The sequence below is a fragment of the Amia ocellicauda genome, chromosome 19, assembly GCF_036373705.1.
Source record: "Amia ocellicauda isolate fAmiCal2 chromosome 19, fAmiCal2.hap1, whole genome shotgun sequence".
In the NCBI taxonomy this organism is placed as follows: Eukaryota; Metazoa; Chordata; class Actinopteri; order Amiiformes; family Amiidae; genus Amia; species Amia ocellicauda.
In genome coordinates this window covers 20,631,848-20,654,419 of record NC_089868.1, presented here as the reverse complement: position 1 = coordinate 20,654,419, position 22,572 = coordinate 20,631,848, and the positions used below count along the sequence as shown (strand labels likewise).

The window sequence follows — 22,572 nt, the reverse complement described above, 5'->3', positions numbered from 1 at the left end:
CCATGGCAGTTGATGTTTTGACTCAACCTCTTACAATGAAGATGTCCTTGAAAATCAATCTCCACAGCTCAGTGGCATTTTCCTATGCAATAATGTAATAAAGTCTGCCATTGGTTTTCAGCCACTTTTCATCATTCTCATATTGTGTTCTTTATCCGTAAGTCTCTTTAGAAAAAGCATGTCAATTCAGAGGAGGCATCCTTTAGCACAAAAACCCCACTCGGTTTCTAAAAACACAAGTGTGCTAAGGGCAGACAGACGTACATTATTACTAATTAAAATGTAGATGTAGAATATGGAATATGATAAACAAGGCACTTGTCATTTTTTTATTGGATTGTCTTCACAGGATATTCAAGAAAGTGTTGAAAACCATTTTTCATTATAATATCACCCCTCAGTCTCAAAATGCATTTAAATGGATATATATATATATATATATATATATATATATATGTGTGCATTACAGGAAATATGAAGGGAAAAAATATATTAATTTAAATTCATCCATACACTTAAATTCATCCATTTTTTTAATACATCTGGCAGACTCTTCATTTTGGAAGAGGTTAAGCACCTTTCGCAATGAAAAGACAATAAAAGATTTTAACAGTATTTCAATTGCTTACCTATTCATTGATGGAGAATGTATTAATCTTATAAAATTACACAAAGGGCTGAAGCTACCATGAGAGGAGATGAGTAAGTCATGTAATATAATTGACTTTGAAATGCACTTTATTCTGACTTATTAATTGTATTGGCTAACGTTTCCCTATAGGCAGAATGCCATTGAATACTTAACATTCATTATAATTAGTGGTCTCTCTAATGAGGTTTGACTGAAGCAAGTGAAAAGTCATTATGAGATTTCGTACCTTTGCGTATAAATGTAACATTGGGAAACGAGTGTCTGAGAAAGTGTAGGGCAGATTCAGATCAGAAGCAAAAGAAGGGTATCATGTCTTTGCTTTCTTTTGGGAAGGTAACACGTAGTGGTCAAGATTAGAGGAGGTATAATATAGAATGAATTCTTCCTAAACTTATTTAAAGTATTATTCTAATTATCTTATTTAATGTGATAAATAGGTTTCTGTTGAATAATGGACTGAACAGGACTAGAACAGGAATATCTATCTATCTGTCTATCTATAATTTGAATTTTAAGTGACATGGTAATTTTTACCATCAGCCTGCTGACTAATCAATAAATGCATGTAATTAATGAGTTCTGCATTAATGCGAGAATGTTAATCTCAGTACATTGCAACTTATTTTACAAATGACATTTAAACCCATTCCAAGGGGGATTATTAGATCGCTGAATAAATCCTGTTTATAAATTCCCTATCAGATTAACTTAAGTGCTGATGTTGCCAGTAATATATTCAAAGCATTTTATTCATGCACAATTGAATATGCAACTCTCCTGTCAATCAAATGCAATAATTATATAATATATATATATATATATATGTGTGTGTGTGTGTGTGTGTGTATTAATAATTGTTTCATTATTTTTTGCATTCATTTTGGATTTCCGTGATTGCTTGTATTTAAATATAGTAAATACACAGTACGCTCTGAATGCTAATTCCCACAGCATGGCAGGTAGTTTAATTAGATAAAAGAAACATGTTCCTCAACCTACCCTTTGTATGCTATTTTTGTTTTACACACATTTTACCAAGAAAAACCTCCGTGTTTATAATGGATGTGTACTTAGTGTACCTGCATGCAGATGTGGATTTAAAACTGGCTCATGTTTTGAATATATGGGATGCTACTACAATGTTTTTCACGTATGCTGACATACAATCAGTTTTATATGGTGTTTACATATACCTAGGCAAACATACATGTAAGACCATTAACAGCCTGCTTGGAAAACTACATATCATACTTCTAATGATATGCTAATGATATATATTTATATCTTAAATATATCTTAAGTGAAAGCAGAAATTGAATTTTATGAAAATTCCAATAAAGGCCAATTGCAGTTTCCCCTTTCTACCTGCCTATGATTTTACTATGTATGCCTACATATACTCCATAGGTGATTTTCTAAACTTGAAACCTGAAATGCACATTTATTCATTCATTTTTTCCCTAGTAATAGTGTGGGTATATATATGACCCAGATTTTAATTTGCTTGAAAAACTGCTACAGTTTCATTCAATATGTCTCATGTAGTTCCATTTTTGTGCAAAGGACCATTAATAAATTTGACACGTAAAATAAGCTAAATATGCATATTAGCATACTGTAGTTAATGTATTCCATTATTTATTCTACCTCACAGAATTAGTGAAGTATAAGATTAAAAAACAACAAAATCTATTTATAATTTCTTTACATCTCCTTGGCATGTTAATTTGTTTGAAATTAAGCTCTACTGTATCTAAGCTTGAGGTGCTGGAGTCAAAGTAACATCACAATACAACACAAGTTCATTATCAACGCGTTTCACTATGATATTAGAAATAAACATGTTTATATTGGAAGTAAATCACATTGTGTATTTCTTTCAGGGTCTTCCCGGTCCACCAGGTGAGAAGGGAGAAAATGGAGATGTTGGTCCCATGGTGAGTTGCATTTTAACAATTAACATGGAGGAAGACTGTAAACATTCAACATGTATATTGACTACTCTTCTCTCTTAGTCAGACTGGTAGCTTTTAACAGAAAAGTGTTGTTATTAACCTGAGCGTTCTGCTTCTCTGCAGGGTCCCCCCGGCCCTCCCGGCCCCAGAGGTCCACAGGGTCCAAATGGAGCTGATGTAAGAAACATACTTTTCAAACATTTTCAGCGCCCTTGTTTTGGTTTCTCCGTTCTCACCCGTGTTTCCTCTCTGCCAGGGTCCACAAGGCCCCCCAGGTGCTGTAGGATCAGTCGGCGCTGTCGGTGAGAAGGTGAGCATCTGAGCAGTTCTGTTTCTGCATAAAGCAAAGCCAATAATGATCATACTGCCACTTCCCAGTGCGACACTATGGTTTTATACTAGTCTTATCAATATTTGAAGTTGTTTCATGGAGGCTATTAATTACATATGGCAGCTTTTGTCTCCGTTAGTGCCCAGACTTTATTAATTCCTATTTTATAGCAATCTTAATGCCACTGTTCTGTTTTACTGCTTTTTGGCAGACTTCCTTACTATCAATACTTAATATAACGTCTGGCCACAGATATTGTTTAGAACTACGAAACACAGAAACTGAGAAGAGCGTAGACTATACATTCTGTTTGAATGACACTGATATAAACAGCAATGTACATATATGTCTTTATAAATATACATGATGATTAATACATTAGGTCCTCTGTCTCAGACTTCAAATGATAATGTATTATTTAAACTCCATCTGTGGAGTGAAAGAACTTTGGAAAGTTTTTTTCCAGTTCAACCAGTAATTATTTGATCATTCACTGTGGATTCAAAACATGAAGATAGTTACAAGAGTCGAGTTGCAATATATGAAAACTGATCCAGAAATATTATTCTCCTTACAAACATCCTTACATCTGTTATTCGACATCAGGCTAGAATAACATCTGTATGATAATGGAAATAGGATTATGTTTGCTAAAATAAGATTATAAGCCATTATTTAGAATTGAAGTAGTTCTATTTCAACATTAAATCATAACCAGTTGTTATTTGAAAATCATACAACTGGCTACACCTGTGATTCATAATTCATTGAAACGCATAAGCGTCAGTATCTCCAAGTTCAGATTAGTGTAATGTATAAGATGTTCTGTGGCGTGTTGTGATGAATAAGAAGGCTTGCGTTCAGAGGATCATCACTTCTCATTCCTTCAAAATAGTAAACCTACAGATATCACTTATTAGGAGGTCATGCTTGTCAGTGATGTGTTAATTGGCAAACAGGATGCATCACATCTTTTATTTGAACGCACTTGCTGATTTCAGTAATAGACTAGTTACTGATACTGCAAAATCCTATTCTTATAGCCTGCTTCACAAATTTCTTCTTATTAAGACTATATCTTATTTGCCAGAGGCTATATAGATCAAGCAACTTGCTTAAAGTAAAGTTTAAATCCACTGTGAGTTTCTTTAAATCCTCTATATTTTGTTTATCATGAAAAACATTGGTTTCAATTCACCAGGCATAGGGAAAGCAACATATTGAACTGAACCAAGTGCAAAGAGATTCAGTGTAACACTATCAGCTTCGCCTCCACCAAGTGATATATGTCAGTTTATATGTTTTAAAGTGTTGATATGCGATAATCTCTTGAGTCCGTGCCTTGTTAATGGTCACTACTCGGCACTGATCTATAGAGGTGCCGGCCAACCAAGACGAATAAAATAGAAATGATTTGATTAAAACAATAGTCATTCCAAACTTCTTCAATGAGAGTGGGGCAACAGAAACCCTTTCTATTAAACATGTATTTATTTGTACTTAATTTGTACTGGTGCCTCGCTCAATGCTTGCAAAACACAAGCAACAACCTTCTTTGTTATTTTATTGTCACCCTTAATTTGTATCGAGTTGTATTTCTCTAATTTGATTCACTCATTCTCTTGTACTTAAATGAACTTATATTTAAAAGGGAAATAACAGTTTTACTGTCTCTCTTCAATAGGGTGAGCATGGGGAGGCTGGCAATCCAGGCCCACCAGGTGAATCTGGCACAGGAGTAAGTATTATCTGATCTGTTTGTTTGTGTGGTGGTGTAGTAGTAAATATGAATTTAATATGGCCCAGTTCCTATTGAATGTTCATGCACTGCAGTGAAGATGTTTTTAACTGCAGTTCAGAGCTACATAATAACACAACAGCCACATAGAGTAAATTCCAATACATAAGGGACACATAACACATCATAAATGCAACAATCATGTTGAATCAATCACGGGTGACTCCAAACTAACAGAGTACAAGTTTATTTTAGTTTTTCATCAGTCACGTATACATTCATTATAAACTGTGACAATGTTTAAAAAAAAAAAAACATTTACGCTGCAAATAAAAAAACATTTACTTCATAACACAGTTAGTTTATATGTTAAGGTTAATAATTGCCTGCTTTGTTATTTGTTGGCTTAGTCTCTGTTTATCTAGACGTTTTCATACCTTAGAGTTGCTCGTGCTGTCAGTTGTACAGATGCATGTCCTTGGGTTATGTGTGTTATTCAATTCTAGCAGAGAGATTACGAGTGTTCATTACTCTGATGTCTTTTCCAGGGTCCTAAAGGAGAGAGAGGAGACAAGGGCGAGGCAGGACCACCCGGAGCGGCCGGACCACCAGGCGCCAAGGGACCTCCAGGAGACGACGGCCCCAAGGGCAACCCAGTGAGTCATCCTCTTGTTGGAGTGAAAAATGTGTTAAAACCTAACCAAGACCAGGCCTTTTACATTCACCAATTTAGCAGCCTGTCCTCTGGTAAAGAGCTGTATTTGTCATGAGTCTCTTGAGTACATAATGTCCATTGATGCTTAAATTGGTGGATTTCTCATTATAGGTGTTTAGAGGGCTGTCAATAGTCAATATCTACTTGCTTTCACTTAATATGAACCACTTTGTTTCCACTCAGGGCCCAGTTGGATTCCCTGGAGACCCTGGTCCCCCTGGGGAGCCCGGCGTTGCTGTAAGTAGAAAAAGCTTTAAAAGGTTGACAGGCTGTTTCACAATCTTTTAAAATGTCATAGGAGATCAGCGGCTTGTTATGCATGCTGTTGCCAAAGTACAGCAGATGACATTTCTAAAGCTTTTGTCTCTTTATTAGACTAATATGTAGTGCTTTGTGTTTTCGAGTAGGCCCAGCGTTTGTTCGTGTTGATAGATAAAATTATATAACTGACAAATTCATTCATAGATGTAACAACATCCCTATTGAATCCAGGATACATGTACCCATGCACACTCCACACACAACAATGCACTGCCAGCACTAAAAAAAGCAACATATTAAGAGAAGGAAGCAGTGTTTAGTATTACTCATGAGTCAACCCTCCACGAGACGCCTCTGTATCCTACTGTTGACGTTCTCTGGACCACTGTAGACACTTTCTTTGTATTGTCATATAATTGTTGACCCCTATGCCATAAAATCCCAAACACACTGGTAGTCATACCTATGTGGTGTTTGGTCTCCAGGGCTGTGGATTTTTGGCCAGACATCCATCACAGGTTTTACATTCGCCATGCCCAGTTTCTCAGTTTTCTCTCAGTTTTGGGGTGAATTTGGTCTGGTTCTCCTGGCCCTATGGTGGATTTTAGTAACTGTAAAGTCTAAGTAATCATTCTGATTGGTCATATATGCAAAATGGCAACCATCTATCATTCCATCTTGACATATTTCAGTTCCAAACCACATGCCCCTCTGGCAAAGCCCAGGCTTTCCCAGATTGCCTTCACACATTTGGGACAACACATACCTACACATTATATGACACACAACCTCTCGTTACTTGCAGAGGGAGGCTAGTATTCATGCAGTGATGTAGTATAACTTATAATCTTGTTCTTAGAGGTTATCAAAATACCCATGTTTATTTTATGTGCAAAATTAAACTGAAAGAAAAACATGATTGAAAAATGAAAATACTTTATTGGTTCATTTCAGGGACAAGACGGTTCTGCGGGAGAAAAGGGAGAGGATGGAGAATCTGGTCAACCTGTAAGTTGTTTTCCATTAATTGTTTTTTCTCATCACATTTGACAAAGAAAGGATACTTACATCACGATTGAGTCTATGAATATATTAGTTTATAGTTATTTTTCATTGTGCATAATTTCACCCAGAAATAAAAAAAATAAGATTGATACATAATAATCAATGGATACATCATATAAAATATGATTTCCAGATATTAACCAAGTTTAAAACAAACGATGCTGCAGCCGCCTATATCTAGGGATATGAATTATGTTTCTGACAAACATCATTATAAATTTAATTTAAATTTATAAGCCTAATACACATTTCTGAATCGTTATTACCATAACAATGATTTGTGGCTCTTTGCTTTATAATTTGATATGCGCGACTGAGGAAATAGGTTGCACAGTGTAATAAAGTGCTTCTTTTAATGGCCCAGTGAAGTGTAAAGCTAAACCAAAAAAATGAGGAAAAGGCATGTCTTATCACTGGTTGGGGATGCCAGAGTCCATATCCACCTATCATCTAGCAGAGAAAGTTAAGTGTATCAGTGTCAAACATGAACAAAAATTACTTATTTTATTCAGATATTTATAAAATGTTTATAACCTAATGTATTGCTATTGCATCCAATGAACTCTTAAAGTGTCTGAAATATTATTACAGGAGGGGGGTTGTAATTACATAATACATTTAAATGTCATTAATGCCTTTTCAATTTGATTAAATTCCTTCATATCTCAGTAATGAGGGTAGGATTTGATTATACAGAACACCTTTTGTTTTACTTCCTAGAGACTAGAAAAAAACAACAACTTGATAGTCATTTTAATGGAATGGAATTTGAAATGGAAAGTATTCTTACTTTGGGGAGGGGAATTTCAGATCCACCAGACAGTTAGAGTCACAGCGCAGGTTTACACAGTTCCAGATGTCAAGGGCCATTGTTACAACTAGACACCAAGAAAGAGAAATAGTGTTTTTTAGGAATTTAGCAGGACACATTAGCAATATACTAGTTACAAATACATGGCAGAGGTTTTCTTATTTTGTTTTTCATTTATTGTATGTTTTCTATTTGCGGTACTTACGTTACTTCATCAGGTATTCTTCCCAAGCATTGTGAAGTTGCTTTAAGTAATTTTTTCCTTTCTCTCCAGGGTCCACCTGGCCCATCTGGGGAAGCCGGCCCACCTGGTCCTCCTGGCAAGAGGGTGAGTCCAATCAAATACACCTTTTAATTCCCCATCAGAAAACTACACCATTAAGTTGGAAAGAGTCATATACATCTTTAATGATGCTAATTTAGCACCCATTAGTTGTTTTGCTTTGTAGAGTATGTGTGTTTATTCTTTGCTGTGTTTAAAAGAACAATAATTAAACTTATAAATCATGTGAAGGAAAATGCTTTATATGTATTTTACAATTTGGGGCCTAACTAACATAAACATAGGATCTGAAGGAACGTCATGATAACCTTAATGTTTAAAGTCATTTTTATGGATTAAAGAAAAGGAGAATTTTGCTAAATTAAACCTGTTTCTACCAATAATTTCTGCTGTGTTAAACAGTTTGGTTTGAGGTAAGACGGTCTAGTCTTAGCTTGGGAGGTTGGTTTTTAGTTATATCATTAAACAAAGAAAGCTACTATCATAGCAATGCAATCAAAGCCTCCATTGCAAATACTGAAAATGGCATTAAACTGTAGCAAGGGTAACTTTAAAATATGAAATTGCTTCACCTTATATGAGAAGTTAGGGAATTGGTGGCTGAGGCTTAAATACAGTTGTGTATTTTTCTTCGTAACTTATTCAAATGTTTTTTTACACGCAGTCCCCCTTGGCAGACTTCATGCAGCCTCCATTTGCTTTTAATTTTTAAAATGTGCAGCCTATCCTTACATGATTCTGTATGCCAACTCCCCATTTTAAAACATAATCGCAGCGTAGTTTTCACTTCCATTTGTAATACACCCACTGACATGCTTAAAGCCTGTTCTGTGTTCGCAGCTTCATTGTAAAGAACCAAAATCTTAAAGGCAATAAATTGGGTGCAGAACATCTATTGATCTTCTGGATTGTGTTACCATGAGCTTGTATTATTATTACTGTTTTTTTTGGTTTAGAGGGACAATACCAAGTCTTACTTCCCCATAACATTCATATCGCTCCCATGTTTTATAATCTTACATTTAGTCCGAAACCTTTACTTTTTTTTAACCGTGAAACAAAATATCAAACTTAAGACAAAACGTGTTTAATCAATCCTTAAGCACAGAGACCTGATCATTTTTCTATGTCAATCTGCATGAAAATGGCAGTAAAGATTTAATAGGGTCATTGCATTGAACTACCAGTAAATGGAAATACAAATATCTCAAAGCCAGGGAGAAATGAAGAGTGCTGATATTAAATCTATGTGTGAAATTGAAAACGCACTAAAAAGACAAAGAGTTGGTCCCAAACTCATTTACTTCACTCAAGTAGAACAGCGCCGGGGATGACATATAGAGATAGCTTCCTAATAGAATATTGATCTAAGACGCTTGACTGACAGCAATGTAAAAACAAAGGCATAATGCAATTACCACCCAAGAAAAAGGGAAATGAAGTTGTCATTTTCTGTACATGCACCTTGAGACATGCTCCTTATAGGCTCATCTACGAGAAATTATTTTTAGGGCATCTCAGAGAAACATAACATTTTATGACTTGTCTCATTTGAGGTAATAAAATTTTATTTCTCAGTCAGGTTAGCTATACATTGCTTAACAAAGGAGGTAAAATAACTGCCTAGTATAAAATATGGCATCTTTTGGCATTTGAACTGGCTGTCCATCAGTGTGTCCCATTTGTTTGTGTGTGTTTGTTTGTTTCCTGAACAATTAAATATTACTGCTGTTAAAGGCTTCTCATTGTGTGCTGCTTGTAGGCCATCTTTTACTGACAGTGGCAAAGCAACACACGCTCTGTGCAGAATTACGCCCTCTAATAACAGATATAACATAATATAAATGTGTTGGTAAGCATAATGTAAGATGCTCAGTCACAATCACTTAGAAATTGGAAAATATCTGAACTGATACTGGTCCTAATCCAATTCTGGTCACGTTTTACAATAATGAGCACCAGTTCTTGATGAGTTGATGTATGAATACCACAGGAATAACAGACCTTATGCACTTCATCTGAGTTCTGCTGTTAGTCACATGGATAACAAGGCGAGGGATAGGCTGATACACGTGATCAGCATCAGAACTTAATGGCAGTACATGAGGCATTCATGTTATTCCTGTGGGATTCAAACATTAATTAAGAATCAGTGCCCATTATTTTAAAGTGTTACGCTTCGTTCCAATATACTTGTAACTAGAGTTACAAAAAGTGCATATTACGCCCCATTATTAACCTATTATTCTTTTATGTCTTTAAAAAAGAAATGCATTGGTTTGAAATTGCATGAGGCTTTTCACTGCAGTATTTCTAAAGAAGGTGGGTTCTGTCTTGTCAAATAAAATCAAATGTATTCTTTACAACACACTATCCTACAGTGTTACGGTAGTTCTTTTTTGGCCGGTCATGTAGAACTTACATGTGTATTTAGGAAGTACAGCATATTTGGAAATGCATAGCCTATATGTTTGATATGCAGGGCATACTCTGTAAAATTGTTCTTCCCAGGAACACAAAGCAGCTTTAAGCGGTAATTCTGTGACTAGACTTAATTTTGTGACTTTTACATTTTTAAAAGGTTCCTCTTACCCTCCAGCAGTAAAATGACAGAAGAAGTCAAGCAGCATTTGGCAATATTTAGGTTTCCAATCAAGCTGATGACACATAGACTTGCATGTTTTCTTAATTTCCTTTTTGTCCCCCCTCTGAGGCTAAGCAGTAATTAACAAGGAAATCTAGCAATGATTTAAGCATGGTAGATTCCAATTAATATTTAAAAGATATTTCACATTAAAGAAGCACTGAGACAATTTTGAAATCGCTTTAAAGTGCTCTTTAATGACTTGTTAGGGCATGTAGGATTCATAGGGTAGTCTTGGGCCCTGTCTACATTATGCATTTAAACCGTATTAGATGCCTTTTACCTGAACTAAGAGTGCTAAATACGGTTTAGTGTCTACACCTACATGTGGATGCAATAATCCCGAAATGTACCATCGTTCTTCTGTGTGGGCGCTCTGAACTGGAGTAACATATCAAATCGATTCCGTCCATCTGAGTGTTTAGACAACATAGTCACAACATTAAATGATTAGCTGGGAAGTTTGAACCAAAACTAAATATTCATCAAGACACACAGAGCATTAGTATGGGGATCCAATTTATGTACTGCAAATTGTTTACCAGTCACAAATAACCAACACAATTTCAGATCATCAAGCTTAATTTGAATGTAAGGTCTCAAGCAGTTATTTAATATGAACTGCTTCAAATTTAGCTTTCAAAGACAAATGAAAAATAATATTTAAATGTTTTTCAAATAGATGCTGAATTTTGATACATTTATAATTTACTGACGTTAAGCCTAATATATTATCTAAGCAAAATAAGTAAGAGTTGTATTCATTCTCAATATGTTTGATAACTTCAACAATATCAATATTAAATGTATCGTATCAGAGATTCCAATTACTAAAGACCTAAGAGATAAGGAAACTGCTTTATCATCAAATGTGGAGTTTATATCCCTGAAACCGAAGACAGAATATATTCTTTTTAAATCCCAGGTTATTTCTTCCTTAGAATCTATAATACACAGTTAAGGAACTGCTTTGCATTTAAGGTAAACACTTTTGCTTCCTCAGCATTTTCCCCACAGCTATTTGAAATAAAGTGGAAATCCTTCACAAGCTCTGGGGAGTTAGTGCTAGGAATGCTTAAAAAAACAAAAAAAATGTATTTATTTATTTATTTATTTACTACCTTGTATTTTCTCCATCAAATAAAATATGTAGATACACTGTTAGCTTTCTCATTTTAATAGTTGTGCTGTATTCATATATTCATTCCATGCTGCTCTCTGTTTGTAATGCATTTATTGGAAATACAAAAGATATAATATTTTCTTTAGAAACATTTTAACGGAGTCTAATAAAAAGTTTTGAGGTAAGCAATACTAAAATGAGATGCACATTTTGGTAGATATAGTATGGTGTCGAATATTTGGCTATAAATTAACCAAATTATAATATTAATTAAACATGTCCCAAAGCCATAGAATAAAAACATTTTTTCTCGCAAGATTTAGGAACAGAGCTAGCTTGTCTCAATCAGAAAGTTGAAAAATGTGGTTTGAAGCAGAACATGTTGTCTGTTCAGAAGGAACCATCTGTGTATCTGATGATGGAGATCAATTAGTGTGGGCAATTAGTGAGTATGAGTGTGTTGGAAAGAAATGTATTTTAGATCAGTTTTCTTTTCCACTTAAGAAACTAGATAATTAGAGGACTTTCTTTCAGTTGGATTTCTCATGGACTCTGTGAAGGTGAGGTGGCGTATTATGCCTGCCCTTTCTCTGGAGAGCAGGAGAGAGTTCAATGCCTAGATAGATTTTTCTTCCTCACATTTCTTTGGGTTGCTCCGGCAGTTCAAAGGGCAGTTTTCCACTTGGAAGAGATAACAAATGGCCCAGAAAACCTTAAAATAACTTGCAGGCCATAAGTTTTGTCTGACCTTGTGTCACTTTGTTCTGCAAAGGGTATAATTGTGTAAAAACGAGTGACAAGTAATACACCAAACCCGTCATCGGTGACAAACTGCTGCCAGGAATTAATAAAAGTAGACATTTAAAAGAAAATTAAAATTGCTGTTAAACATGGGTTCATGCACTGTTTACTTTGTGTCAGTGAATTAAGCATAGCATTATAAATAAATGGTTGTCTTATTCCTCATAACTACCGATCTAGTGGGGTTGGTTGGCTTTGAGGTTATTTCTTCATAAAGGGTTATTTTAATTTCCTTTGAATTAAGTTTAGAAATGTAGAAGCTGTGCAAAAGATAAGTCCCACAGGTAGTGCATTCTTTGCATCCGGTTTTTTTAGAGTTGTGTTTCTTTTTGGTGAAGGTAAGAGTATCAGATGATTGGGATATCTGTTTGATTGCAGTGTAGTCTTCCTTCTACGCTGTCTCATTTACTTATACACCTGCTACTGGACATTTTGCACCCCCCTGAGAAGCTGCATTATACACTCTATTTATAGTAGTGTGTGTGTGTGTGTGTGTGTGTGTGGGGAGGGGTCTATATTTTACAATGTCTCCAGATGGCTTAAAGTAATAGACCATTATAAAACCAGTTTCCTTTCTTGTCTTCTCAAGGGTCCTCTCGGAGCAGCTGGTGCAGAGGGCAGACAAGGAGAAAAAGGAGCAAAGGTATTGTAAATCAGGGATCAATCACAATGACAGAGATCAATAAGCACTTACTTCATATGTTGTGTATTGATGTAATGGAGGTATGATCTGGGAAGCTATTCAAATGAAAATGTAGGAAAGATCAGTAAATAATAATACTACCAATAAACATTCTAAAATATTTCAATGTCCGTTTCCTGTAAATGTCAGAATTTCATAAGCTGGGACACAAACAAAGAACAATAAATAAAGAACAATAAAGTGTAGCCACTGCGTATTTATCATGAGATGTTGAAATGAGAAAATATAGTTTGCTAGCATTAAACTATAAACTGCCGCCATAAATACACTATTTTCAGGAGAAGACAAACACTCTTCACTTTAATGAAGGTGAAGGGAATTCTGAGAACATCTCTTGACCAGCTGAAATTAATTTCTGATTTATAGGATAAGATGAAGTCTCCAATATCATATCATATTGTCCGTAGTGTCCTCAGCACTGGCTGTTTTGCAAGCCTTGTGGAATAAAGATGGTAATGATGACAAATGCAAGTCTGGTGTTAGTGAAGCGTGGCCCTAATTCAATGTCAAAACAATTACAGTCCTTATACAAGTAGTGTCACTCAAAATGACACAAAATCCATGCCAGTTCAGATGCCTAAGTGTTATATTGTGGATCTCTTGTCATTATGAAATATTAAATAATCTAATATGATTCGTCTTGACTATAAAAAAAAAATACCTTGATTTTCCAGCTGTTTAATTTTCATTTAATTCAGTGATGTTCCACGTTTGTTCATTTACCAATATACTGGTTTATATGTATGCAATTATATAATACATTGATCTGCACCGAATTAGCCAGTGATGTCATACTAAACACTGAAATGATGGCATTTTGATTCCTACCTACAGGGTGAAGCTGGTGCAGAGGGACCGCCAGGCAAGACCGGTCCAGTTGGTCCACAGGGTCCTTCAGGCAAGCCCGGCCCAGAGGGTCTCCGCGGTATTCCCGGCCCTGTTGTGAGTACAACTTCTCCTTATAGATCATGCTTTTACACAGCATGTAGTCCCATGGATGAAAAACAACGTGTACGATGGACATTTCAAAAGGAGTAGCTACTAAGTATATGTCTTTTTATGATCAGAATTGTGAAAATCAATACATAGATAAAGCATGTGTGTGTGTGTGGTCTACTAGTTTTAATGATCTTATCCTGTTACAGGGTGAACAAGGTCTTCCAGGTGCTTCAGGACAAGATGGCCCTCCAGGACCAATGGTAAGGAGGTGTACATATGCAACAGGAAATACTGGGGGAAATAGAAATGCAGATTCCGGTGAATGAATGTCTCACTCTTCTTTATGTCATGTTTAGGGACCACCTGGTCTTCCTGGCTTGAAGGGAGACCCTGGCTCTAAAGGTGAAAAGGTAAGTGAACCCAGCATCTACAGCACAGACAGACCAGTTACTGTCATGATCTACTGATGACATTAGCCAAAACCTAATGTCCTATGTCTATGTCCCTAAGGAGGATTACAACTTCTAAACTTCCAAAGGGAATTTGATATTTCTGCATGTGACGAGACATTTTTTGCTTATCTTTTCAATGAAAAATAAACAATATAAGTATTACTAGTAAAGCACAATAAAATAATGTGTACATCTTATTTTTCATGCACTTTTTTTTTTGTACTTAACCTGACAATTTTTATGTCTACCTTTGCCAGGGTCACCCAGGTCTGATTGGTTTAATTGGACCACCTGGTGAACAGGGAGAAAAGGGAGACCGAGGTTTGCCTGGCCCACAAGGTACCCCTGGCTCCAAGGGTGACGGAGTAAGTGAACAATTCAACATATGACCAGATCTCTGGTCAAGATATTTCAAGAAATGTGTGCGGCTAAACTTGACTTCCTCGGTGGTTGACTCAAAGCAGTAGGATACACCCTCATCGTAGTCGCATGTTTCTGCTCTGTGATCGGACAGTGGTCTTGGCTTTGGATCAACTCCAAATCGCTTTGTAATACGTGCTAATATCCAGGCTGTGCATTAGCACAAATCAGCACTGTTAGGCTGTTCTGGCGCTCAGAGGCGAGGCGATGCTGACTGAAGCGTGTGTCGTTGTTCTACAGGGCATCGGCGGTGCTTCGGGTCCCCTCGGTCCTCCCGGTCCTCCTGGTCTTCCAGTAAGTTTGTTCCTTGAATGAATTCCTAATCAAATTAAGCCTCAGTGTTGGATGTATCTTCACACAGGGTTCACCAACTAAACAGTGTTGCTTTCTTCTTCTTCATTTAGGGTCCTCAAGGTCCAAAGGGTTCCAAGGGTTCTTCCGTGAGTGTCATTTTTAAATTTTATTGGTTTTGACCACTTAAGGCTGGTCGTACAATAGTTCAAATGAAGAGCTTTGATGCGAGATTGACTGTTTACATATCTGTATTTATCTTTCTAGGGTCCTGTAGGACAGAAGGGTGACACAGGTCTGATTGGTCCACCGGGTCCACCTGTAAGTAAAATTAATTCTTCATTAAACGTTTACTTGTTTTGAAAGGCACAAACCCTTTGTGGTAAACAGAAGACATAGATGTGCTTTGAATGGAATAGGATGAGTGTAGCTGCTAAACTATGATGCTTATATTCTTTGCTTTCGTGAAGGGACCACCTGGGGAGGTCATCCAGCCTCTGCCAATTCAGTCTCCAAAGAAGCACAGAAGGTCCCCCGAAGACATCCAGGCGGATGAGGCTGGAAAAATTCTCGATTACCCAGAAGACACGGAGGACATTTTCAGATCACTCAACGACCTCAAACAAGACATCGAGCGTATGAAATACCCCATGGGCACCCAGAACAACCCAGCACGAACCTGCAAAGACCTGCAGCTTTCCCAGCCAGAGTTCCCAGATGGTACGTCTACCAGAAACACTCAGTTGACCATAAAGAGTATATAAGGTTTCCTACAACATATGTTAAGTTTGAATGTAAACGTATTTTAATAGGCTACCACGTAGGACAGATAAGAACTGCTGTGACAGGATATTGGCCACCCAGTTCTGGGCCAGCATTAGTTAACAGAGCAGCCAGCACACGTCCAATCGAAATCACTGGTGCATTGAAATAAGGCCGACACCTTAATATTTAACATTCATTAAACTGCTGGTGGAATATGAATTTAATTGAAGCCAAGTTTGGACTTAAAAACCAATTTGATGAGCTGAGAATGTTTTCTTTTTCATCGGTCCCATTATCTTTTGATTATAATCCCACTGGGTTTAATTGATGTTTATTTAGAGTGCGGTTTTACTATATGAAAAAACTAATAACATGTTCTGCTCTGTATACTAATCACTTAAGAACTATGATATCATTAAGATAAACTGTTCGAGCTGTTAACATGTCTAGCTTTGCACTTGCTAGCCACACTGTATTTTAATTATATTTTTAGTATACATAGCATGACATTCATTATATATCTTCACACACAGACCATTAACTAACATAATTGATGTCATATTCAGGTGAATACTGGATTGATCCTAACCAAGGCTGCTCTGGAGATTCCTTCAAAGTATACTGCAACTTCACATCTGGTGGTGAGACTTGCATCTACCCAGATAAGAAGTCCACAGGAGTAAGACAATTTACTTTCTTTTCACTACAAAACTCACACTATTACTTTGCCAAAAAACTAATTGGTGGTGGAAATGCAATGGGATTTCTCTCATGCATTCTTAATCCATAAAAGTATGAAATATGTGTTAAATTATGCCTAACAAATGTTCTGAAAAGCAAAATACTTTACAATATACCTAATTTTGTTCATATGTGGCCCCTAGACCAAATCAAAATGTCAACCTTGGCGAACTGCATATTAAATACACAAATATGAAAATCAGCTGTCATATTAAATGCCTCCATCTATTTTGGGGGAAGGCAGGGTGGTTGATGTTTGATTTGATGTGGGCCTGAAGTCAGAAAAGCACATTCCCTTTAGACGTAGTTTCTTCTTTAAACAAGTTTACTTCATGTTTTATTATGATCTTAAAAACACTATTTGAAAAAGGTTACCTCTGATTGTTTGAATAACTACACAATTCCCAGCCATGAATATTAAGTTAATTGTACCTGTGGTGATGTCAAATATGTAATAAAAAACATTGTTTTTAAGAATGTGACAATAATATTGAAAATTGTATTTGGACTAAAGCCTCTGTTTTGATATATAGTCTACATTTTCTACATGTTTTATTATTTCTTAATTTGCCTTTTGTTCTAAGATTTTGAAATATTCTTTAATACACACATTTTCCTTTACATACGCCAAAATTAGTTTGAACACGTGTCCTTTTTGTTCGATCTGTCTCAATAGGTTCGAAGTTCTTCCTGGCCAAAGGAGTCTCCTGGATCCTGGTTCAGTGAATTTAAGCGTGGTAAAATAGTAAGTAGATTCGGGGCCTGTTTATTGTATTTATCCTCATTAGGCTTTCCCATTGGTTTAATGCCACAGTGGAGCACTAAAAGGTTTCTGTTCTGGCCAGGCTTCTTTCTTATTAGTTCTATTTTATAATCCATTAGTACACTGCCACAAATGTTAAGACAGAAATAGACCTATTGCACACAGAAATACAATAGATAAGGAGAACCAAGTGTGTTCTCTGCAATAACTGCAGAAAATGTGTCCAATTCAGATTATTTACTCATAGATTTTTTTAAGTTTGGTAGGCACTGCACTAAGTGTTGATTAAGCAATTGAACATGTACATATAGTTTTGTTTGTTGCATTGTTTTCCCTAACATATTGTAGCATTCAACCATTATTCCTTCCTATTGATTATGATTTCAAATGTCCTTTTAAAAAAAATGCATAATGTTGAGCTACAGAGCCAATTCAATATCCTCACCAGAGGAAAACAAAATGAAAAAAGCAATAAAGCTCTCTGCAGATCATTTTAAAACATAATATATTTATGAACTGCTTCACATAAATCCGTTTGCAAAGAAAGTTACTTATTCCCCTAGCAGGAGATTCATAGCTGAGCATGGAGTCTAATCTCTATTTGTAGTTGTGTGGACTTTGAGAGTTCGTTGAAAAATATGTTTTCAAATTTCCTAAAGCCCTTACTTACAGTAGACATTTTCTGAAGATAAACTTTTAAAATTGCTACATGTTTGGTGCATTACACAAGAACAGTATTCATCAACAGCCAACTGTGTTTAGTTTAGTTTACTGAAAACAAAACTATTGCCAGTTACTTTATATTAAAGCCAAAGTTAACTTAGAGAAAACATGGACAATATGTCTTATAAAGGGCAACACACATTATGTATCCTCATTTGTTCGAACATCTCATTGTTACACTTTGCATTTATGTTTTCAATCCGTCGTTAACTCACCGCCGGTCGAATTGTTAATCAAATTGATATCGGTCTGTAGGCATTCACTATATTGATGTTTTTCAAACTTCTCCCATTCTCTTTCTAATTCCCCACCAGCTCTCATACGTGGATGTTGAAAACAATCAAATCAACATGGTTCAAATGACATTCCTGAAACTACTGAGTGCCTCAGCCAGGCAGAATTTCACTTACAACTGTCACCAGTCTGTGGCCTGGCATGACGAGAAGACCGACAGCTACGACAAAGCGCTGAGGTTCCTGGGCTCAAACGATGAGGAGATGTCTTACGATAACAATCCATACATCAAAGCCCTTTATGACGGTTGTGCGGTAAGTATGCGGCGTGATTTCATTTTCCTTCTACTGAGATAAATGAGACCAGCTATTTCAGCTGTGTTTTGCTTATAAAGAATGACTGTAGAAAGCTGACTGACCAAATCAATATTCTTTTGTAGTCGAGGAAAGGCAACGAAAAGACTGTGATGGAGATCAACACTCCGAAAATTGATCAGGTGCCGATCATCGACGTGATGTTGAATGACTTTGGCGATACAGACCAGAAGTTTGGATTCGAAGTTGGTCCTGTCTGCTTCCTTGGTTAAACTCAGGGCGAAGGGCAGGTCCACAAGCAAGCTGCGACTGGGTACCACCCACCCACCTCATGCCACATGCAAGTTTTGAATATGAATGGTGTAGAGAATATGTCTTGCCGTGTATGTATGTATTATCTAGGAAATACTTGTTGCCCTTGTAGGGCCAGAATCACATGACTTAAACCTGTTATGGAAAATCGAGAAGGACATTTGAAGCCGTGGCAGAGAATGGCGCAAAGGCAACAACACAGGGTGGTCCGCTGGGCAGAGAAATGACCCCCTCTCTGGATTCCTCTGGTGCTGTACAAAATGACTACAATGGTGCTCGTTAAATACAATAATGAGGTGCAAAGAAGGTGTATTTTAATAAACTGTAATTATTCTTTTGTACAATACTGTTATTTCTGAATCCACTTTCAAAACTTGCATGTGTATCAGCATCGCATCTGGCTCTTAGATTTTAATGTTGGTTTCAAAAAATATATATAAGTTAAGAAAACAGATATTAAATAATAATAATGATTATTATTATTATAATAATGATTATAATAATAATGATGATGATATGTTGTCACTGAATACTGTGTACCTGTTATGAAGCAAATAAAATGAGCATTTTCAGTCAAACAACTCCCTATTCCTAATTATAAGGTATCCCTTTGTATATATTGACCACACAAAAGCTCTGGGTTATTTGCTGTTGCCTTCAAGACCTCAGGTAACAACTGGAAGAACTTCATCAGCACACAAAGCAACTTCTTCACTAACGTTGTTTCTTGTGTTTGTTTTAAGCAGTCAAGGCATTCATTTTTATATTTTTATTTTTTGGTTTTTGTTTTGTTTTTTTGTTTGGTGCTATACCTCAGACCTTCTAGATAATGGTAAGAATGCAAGGACCTTATACCCTGTATATACCTTGGATAAACAATTAAGTTTATATATTTGGGGTGGGGATTTTTTTTTTGTTTGTTTTAAGAGAAAAACAATATTTGTTAGACATCTCCTGTGCAAGTCTTTTGTGAATGCAATGAATAGCCTTCTAGCTAAACCCATTTTTTTGTATCTAAAATAAGAAAATGTTTTAATGTGCTTTTCCTGGTTCATTTCAAATATTAAAACTGGATTCTAAACAACAATGGATTGAATGTGTGCATTGTTTGCTTACATATTTTGTATAAATTGTGTACAATAGTTAATTAACCTTATTTAATAGTGCCTGTTCATCTACGTTTTTGCAGTATATTTTCTTGCACTTCAAAATTAGAATATTGATGCCATAATATGTCTAGGTCATGTGATTCTACCTAGTTGCAAAGCAACACATAAGGGGACTGCTACCGTCAGAGCTTGCTTCCTTCGACCCAGATCTTTTTAACTTCTTGTTCAAGATCTGTTTAATTTAAAGCCAGGTTGGTCTTTCCCATCGAGTACTATCTGCATTAGTTGTCATGATGGTAGAAACTTTTTTTTAACTGATCAAAAATTCCCTTTGTAATTATTTCCATAATATATGTAAGACTTGAAATAAATGTCCGATACCTCTTGCTTTTTAAGTTGTTAAATTAAGTTGGAATTTAAGTTGGAATCACAATATATTGGCTTCTTTTTTAATTTGTATTAAATGTCTGGCATAATGTGTGTAAACTAAGTTACAAACGAATACATTTATGGATATGCATTTATTTTATTTTCAGACCAATTTTTGTAACTGTGAGCATCAAAGAAAAATATACAGCTTTCATCAATAAAGATCAAGTCTCGTCTACCTAGTTAATTCTTTAATCCTTTTCTCTTCTCCCCTCTTCACATCCAAGCTATGGAAGTGCGTTTAGTTAACATACCTGAGGTGACTGAAATGAACAAATGCCTTGATATGTGACTGAACACGATCTGTTTTGCATCACTTTGCACTCATATCAACTATATTTAAAAATACAGAGGTTGTGACTGGTTTTGAATTAATGACTGTGTCCTGGTTTTGAATATAAGGTCAAATCCTTAACTGCATATGCACCCCTCATTGTCCCCATTAGTGTAAATTCATTTTTATGTCTGTGGGATCCACATGGTGTTAATGTTTTATAGGGAAGTGGTAGCTCTTGCATTTGTATTCTCTGGCATATAGTGGGTTTTATTGTCAAGCCTGCTGTGAAACTTGTAATTTACTGCAGTCGCTCCTTGTGTTAAATTATGCCTAAGAATCATCCACCATGATCCTGTTACCAGTATTCTTTTTGAATTATCTGCGTTTACCTTGCAGAGTTCAATTTATCTTTTTGACGCAAGGCTGATATATACCGTTGTGCTCACAATATGTTTGAATTTTATGAACTTGCATAATTCAAGCAGGAAGAAGGAAAACATCTCTTAACACAGCAAGAAATCAAACCTTGCAGTTGTGTTTATCGGTAGGTGTGTTTGCTTTTTATCTTACTTGTTTTGTTAATCCTATAATCAACTTTTGCATGTGTGTGCACTCTACTGGTTTTCCTTGTTATGTCATTGCAAGTCCAATTGGGTTTAAAAGACCCCTGGTGGATTACAAAGCCCAAAGAAAAAAGTAGACAGTAAAAATGAAAGAAGGGACATCGAAAGATATAACACTGTTGTAAATATAAGTAGCTATAAAATAATTATTTTGCCATTACTATTCATCAATCCTCATTAAGTAATATGAAATACACCTAATTACTATTAAATATCAGAATATACCAAAAAATTTCAACTGTCTGACTGAAATCAGTGAAACTTACCAAATAATGGCGGATGTCAAACGTCAGCATGTCAGCTCCCAGTCTGTTCAGTTGGGTCGTGTTACCACTTCCTGGATAGAAGAAAAATGATGGAATCACCAGATTGTCATTCCCATGGCGATTATCAAGTCAACCCAATAATTGTAGTTTCCATATACTGTACAACATGGAGGGTTACTGTGTCCACAGCTGTGGGGAAAACTGTGATGTAAGTAAGCAATCCCATTCAAAGGAAACTTTGATCACTTTGATACTTTGTTTGTATAAATTGGTTGTATACATTTCTGCATTATAATAATCATATCAATCATATATATATATATATATATATTTACATACACACACACTCACAGAATTAAACAAAAACACTAATCTGAAAACAAGTGAAGCAGGAAAATGGGTACCTTGTGAAAAATATGCAATATGCATTTTGAGGTATACTGTAGTGTAAATATTTTTTGGCGACCCCAATTGGCACCAAGGAGCTCTCTCAGATGTTGTTGTGACAGACATATGGCTTTTTATGAGAAACAAATCAACACTTTTTTGTTTTATTTGCCATTGGCTGGTTTTGATTTATTTCTGCACGGGTAAAGAAAACCGTACGTGAAAACTCTTTTAGGGTACCCTTCACTGCGACGGGGAACGACTAAGGTTGGACACAGCTGCTTGCATTAGAATCAAGTTCATGTTAACTGTGTTTTGTGTATTTAAAGTCTTTAATCAAGAATATATAATCTTCAGTGCTCATGTGAGCCTTATTAAATCTATATTAAAATACTCCATAAAAACTTGGATTTTAATTTCACTGTATTAGATGAAAATCAAACAG

General features: G+C 35.9%; 1 protein-coding gene across 6 annotated transcripts in view; it reads left to right on the top strand.

Moving 5' to 3' along the window:
* Window positions 1-20,752, top strand: part of col11a1a (collagen, type XI, alpha 1a) — a 93,670-nt gene extending 72,918 nt beyond the window's left edge. For all 6 annotated transcript variants that reach the window (XM_066691738.1, XM_066691742.1, XM_066691741.1 and 3 more), the window contains 21 exons: window positions 2,536-2,589; window positions 2,731-2,784; window positions 2,864-2,917; window positions 4,623-4,676; window positions 5,225-5,332; window positions 5,575-5,628; window positions 6,607-6,660; window positions 7,803-7,856; window positions 12,969-13,022; window positions 13,917-14,024; window positions 14,228-14,281; window positions 14,378-14,431; window positions 14,731-14,838; window positions 15,134-15,187; window positions 15,298-15,333; window positions 15,452-15,505; window positions 15,655-15,904; window positions 16,516-16,628; window positions 17,367-17,435; window positions 18,491-18,724; window positions 18,850-20,752. In XM_066691738.1, the coding sequence (XP_066547835.1) occupies window positions 2,536-2,589; window positions 2,731-2,784; window positions 2,864-2,917; window positions 4,623-4,676; window positions 5,225-5,332; window positions 5,575-5,628; window positions 6,607-6,660; window positions 7,803-7,856; window positions 12,969-13,022; window positions 13,917-14,024; window positions 14,228-14,281; window positions 14,378-14,431; window positions 14,731-14,838; window positions 15,134-15,187; window positions 15,298-15,333; window positions 15,452-15,505; window positions 15,655-15,904; window positions 16,516-16,628; window positions 17,367-17,435; window positions 18,491-18,724; window positions 18,850-18,996 (1,821 nt within the window). In that variant the 3' untranslated portion in view covers window positions 18,997-20,752. The remainder of the gene's footprint in view (window positions 1-2,535; window positions 2,590-2,730; window positions 2,785-2,863; window positions 2,918-4,622; window positions 4,677-5,224; window positions 5,333-5,574; window positions 5,629-6,606; window positions 6,661-7,802; window positions 7,857-12,968; window positions 13,023-13,916; window positions 14,025-14,227; window positions 14,282-14,377; window positions 14,432-14,730; window positions 14,839-15,133; window positions 15,188-15,297; window positions 15,334-15,451; window positions 15,506-15,654; window positions 15,905-16,515; window positions 16,629-17,366; window positions 17,436-18,490; window positions 18,725-18,849) is intronic.
* The last annotated feature ends 1,820 nt before the right edge of the window (window positions 20,753-22,572 follow it).